The sequence below is a fragment of the Capsicum annuum genome, chromosome 11, assembly GCF_002878395.1.
Source record: "Capsicum annuum cultivar UCD-10X-F1 chromosome 11, UCD10Xv1.1, whole genome shotgun sequence".
NCBI lineage: Eukaryota > Viridiplantae > Streptophyta > Magnoliopsida > Solanales > Solanaceae > Capsicum > Capsicum annuum.
This window is the reverse complement of record NC_061121.1, coordinates 225,938,060-225,942,850: the sequence shown is the minus strand read 5'-3', so window position 1 is coordinate 225,942,850 and position 4,791 is coordinate 225,938,060. Positions and strand designations below refer to the sequence as shown.

The 4,791-nt window shown below is 31.5% G+C and overlaps 1 protein-coding gene across 1 annotated transcript; it reads left to right on the top strand.

Moving 5' to 3' along the window:
- Positions 1-2,857: 2,857 nt before the first annotated feature.
- LOC107846197 (calcium-binding protein CML38-like) lies at positions 2,858-3,819 on the top strand. The gene has a single exon (XM_016690643.2). It carries the CDS (start codon positions 3,355-3,357, stop codon positions 3,694-3,696), a length of 342 nt encoding a protein of 113 aa, XP_016546129.2. The 5' UTR covers positions 2,858-3,354; the 3' UTR covers positions 3,697-3,819.
- Positions 3,820-4,791: the final 972 nt, after the last annotated feature.

The window sequence follows — 4,791 nt, the reverse complement described above, 5'->3', positions numbered from 1 at the left end:
TTTACAAAGAGTAGCCATTCCCCATTCATGAGGGGGATTGTTGGGTTCAATTGTTGTGAATAGAAAATGAAGGGAAATTCTTGGAGGGAAAGTGTGCACACTTAAAAGGAAAGTATACTTCTCCCACATTGGTGGGAGAAAGCAACTTTATTGTGTTCTTATTAAGAAACACTTCTTCAAGTGGATAGTGAGGCAAGAACCAAGAGGTGCCTTGCGTCGTCGTCTCTCGCTCGGCTTCGACTTTAAATTTGGATTTGAATTTGGAAAATGATCGATGAGATTAATTTTTTAGACAAATTTTAATTGAAACTTGAGAAAAAACAGTCCAAAAATCCAACAAAAAATGCAATATTTTTTCTCTATTAACATGCATGCAGAAAATGCTGAAAGGATGCTTGAAAAGGACACAACTCTTCGAGCAAAAGTCACACTGTTTTGAGAAAAGGGATGATTATCCGGATAGTTGTTACTGTTCGAAAAAGACATACTGTTTTGAATGGACAGACATGACTATTCCGAAATTATACACCTTTTCGATGAACCATTGCTTCTTTTCCGAAGGGACACATCATGTCTATATAAACCTTTATTTTTTTCACAGATTTGACACAAAATTTTTTGCATAGTAAAAACATTTCTCTTACTTTTAAGAACCTTTGTGTGATCATCTCCCGTTGAGTGAGTTTGAAGAAAATCAGAAGGTTTGAGGTACCACTACATTCTGATTGTGAAGCCATTTTATCCTGGGAGGAAAAATTCCGCAACCTCGGGTACTTGAGGAGAATTAATTCCTTAAGGACACTCTGTAAATTCGGAGGACTTGACTCTATTTCTGTTTCATCTAATTTCTTTAAAACAACACACTTCTTTGATGGTTCATATTGAACTTGTATTGAAGATGTTGAAAAACTTCATGAAGTGTTCTTGAAAAAAGTTTTGAACTTGTGTTAAAGTTTAGTGTATAAACATACAGATTATATACCCGAAAGGCCGAACCAACAATATTAAATATTAAAATTCGGTACATATTACTCCATCTCATGCATTATGTCTAGAACATTGAGATCATTTATATATCATTCAAAAATTTTGAAAACTGTGTATGTATTTAGTATTCCTATCAAGAATAAAATGAGAAATATATACATAAAATACTCTTGATTTTAGAATTTTGACAAATAAATTAAAACAAATATTAATGAAAGACGATCAACTAATCCGAAAGGAGAAAATATAAACTGGATACAATAAGATTTGTAAAAGTACCTAAAAATAGAAGATATTTTTCCATTTTCCAGGTATAATTCAAGGAATTTCTAAAAAGTGGGGGACTATACATAAAGGAATCAGAATCCAACTTTGACATCCTAGTGTATCAAAGGGTAATACATGTTAGTTAAAGTCAAGTTAAGTCTAACTCAGCAACACTCAAGTCGAGCATGGCCTCAAGCTGTGCATGAGAAGATTATTCTTATCCCATTCGATTTTTATCACAACAACTACTTGTAACTCAAGCTCTCAAGCTCTCACTTTTCGGAGGACATTATATATGGACAATCACTAGAGATATAGCTTAATAAGATTAAAAATTCCTGTTTTACTTATTGCTTTATTGTTAATTATTCGTACTTATTGTTTCAATTATATTTATTACCGAGCAATTTAGCATTGAGAGCATATCATTTGTTCATTATAATCAGTGTGTCTATCCTTGATCCTTTAAAAGTAAATTCAATTGTTTTCCTCATTCTCAGATTTAGGGCCAAAAACAAAAACTCATGACTAAATTATTGATCTCTTTGGTTATGAGAATTTTTTCACTTTTTTTTCTAAAAAAAATTGTTTTGTGCCAAATACAACTCTAAGTTGATGTTTGACCATGAGAATTTTAAATACAACTTGAAGCTGTAATTGAAGAAGTAAAAAACAAGAAAAAGTTGTTTTCACCTTTTTTCATTTCCTTCTCTCACAAAAATTCCAAAACAACTTTAATTATATATTTTTGGATGAACGCAACTCCAACTTTAACCTCAAAATTTTTAATTTTTTGTGATCAAACGCCCACTATTTTGGGTATGCCATGAAAGACAAGTACTGAATACTCCCTTCGTTTGAATTTACTTGTCACTATTTTCTTAATTTAATTTTTTTTACTTGTCATTTTTGACAAATCAAAAAAAATATTTTTTTTCATATTTTATCCTTAACATTAATACTTATTCTCTAAATTATTTTTCAATACATATTACTAAATAGCAATTCCCAGAGATAATAATATAAACTCACTCTATTAATTATTATTTTATTAATAAATATGTCATATTAAAAAATTATAAATAAAAATAATCGAAGGAAGTATAAAAAAACAAATTTAAAGTAAGGTAAGGATATGCGTCAATTTGGCATGACATTATTGATGACCATATAATATAAAGGTGTCAATCCCTAACCCCACCCAACATACATACCAAACACCTAGTCTTTAATTTGTGGTCAGGATAAGACTTTTTCCCACAAATCAAAACATCATGTTTTTTTTTTAACAGCGTGTTGCCTGTTTACTTTTCAACCTTCTAGTTAAAAAATATTTCTTCATTATATTAAAAATAAATATTCAATATATTTAATATAAAAAATTTATTATTTTTTATTCATTTTATTTTTATTATTAAATAATATTTATCACTCACTATATTTTTCAAGACATTAATTTTATTATATTTAAAAAGTGATATAATAAAATTATTTATTATTATTATTATTTCTTGATCTCTGTGTCAAATCAGTGGACAAGTACCGCTCGACAGACAAAGTATCTTATCTTCTACTAGAAACAAATGGTCTTACAAGTTGTTTCACTACGTGGTATGCCCACGGAATTAATAACTAATACCATTAACTATCCCTTTGTTATTCTTCTTCTTCATTCTCATATCCTTTCATCTTTCAACAGCTTTTTTCCAAAAGTTAGTTAATTTCCCAAGCTTTGTTTCACCCAAAAGTTTAAGTTCCCAATTTTTCTTTGTTTCAGCTTTTCATTTTCACACTTTAATCATTTACTATACATCTCAAACTTTCTTGGAAAAAAAGGGTACTTGTAAACATATAGTTGTCAGTTTTTGTTTCCGCGGCTGAAAAAGAGACTTTTTTCTCAAGAATATAGAATAGGGTTGTCCTAAAAAAGGCTACTACTCATAAGGAACAGAAGAGTCTAAAACAACAACAGCTATAACTACTACTGATCCACTTTCACTGAGTAGTAGTGATACTAATAATGGTGAATTAGAGAGGTTGTTTACTTATTTTGATGAGAATGGAGATGGAAAGGTGTCACCAGTTGAGCTAAGGAGATGCATGAAGGCGGCAGGAGGTGCGCTGACGGAGGAGGAGGCTGAGATGGCAGTGAGGCTATCTGATTCTGATGGGGTTGGGTTGTTGGGGTTGGAAGATTTTACAAAGTTGATGGAAGGTATGGAGGAAGAGAGGAATAAAGAGAGTGAGTTAATTGGAGCATTTGGTTTGTATGAAGATATGGAAGGTAGTGGATACATTACTCCTAAGAGCTTAAAGAAGATGTTGAGTAGACTCGGCGAGTCAACTTCCATCGAAAATTGTAAAGCTATGATTAGTAGATTTGATATAAATGGAGATGGAGTTCTTAGCTTTGATGAGTTCAAAGTTATGATGACAAATTAGAAGAGTTCAGAGAAAGAGAGATTTGTGTACATAATATAATATGATTCTTAATAATCAGATAATTCTGATTAATATTTTTCATGGAGATTTTTTAGTCTATAGATTCATAATAGTAAAGCCAAAGGAAAATACAGCCTTGTAGTATATTCAATTTTAACTTGCTACAACAAAATTGTTATCATAATGAATGAAAGTCAAAAGTTGAAGATATAGTTTTAACACAAATGGAAAAATATATTACTACTTCCTATTCAGAATACCTCGCCAAAAATTTGATTGAATTATTTTCACAAGTTATTCACAATTATAATATGGTTTGTAATAAATCAAACTGTTTGCTTAAGGAGAATTTATGTTGGGACTACATTATATTGTCAACCTAGCCTTAAATCAAGTCACCTTGTCAAGATGTCCATCCCTTAGCTAAGTCACAGATCTGATTCATTCAGACGTGTTCAGACTCATTCAGAGGTGTTAAAACATAAAAAAAATAAATGCACTTAATGAACTGAAGTCTAACCATTTAGATTCAGACGTCCATTAAATGCAAACAAATGGGTAGATGCCAATCCGCTCACTTAAGCCAAGATGTCTCTGAATAGCCTTTGCCCTTGCCTTAAAGTCTAGGACTTCCCCACATTCGTATTGCTTTGCCCATATGTTGGTCAATGACAAGGTACAATACGCCAAATATTTGTCACTGTTGACCCCAGCTGGAAGGGTGTTCTATACCTTGCTAAGGATACGAACGCAGACAGACGTAGATTCACTAAACTGATATCTGCAAGGACTAAGGAGTCAATCCTAATCTGACATGCCTAATTAGTGAACGGACTTTGGTCTATCACCCGCCTATAAATATACCCTTTTTCCTCACTTGTTTCTCATTTGATTTTCATCAGAAAAATTTCATTACTCACTGATTGTAACTCAAGTTCTCAAGCTCTAACTTTCTGGTGACATTGCTAGACTATCATGTCGGAAATAGTTTAATAAGAATCATACTTTCTTTTTTACTTATCTCTTTACTGTTTATTATTCTTATTTATCGCTTCAAATATATTTATTACCGTGCAACCAACTCGCATTATCCTT

Coding starts and splice junctions, on each gene's coding strand:
- LOC107846197 (XM_016690643.2), top strand. CDS start 3,355: ATGAAGGCGGCAGGAGGTGCGCTGACGGAGGAGGAGGCTGAGATGGCA.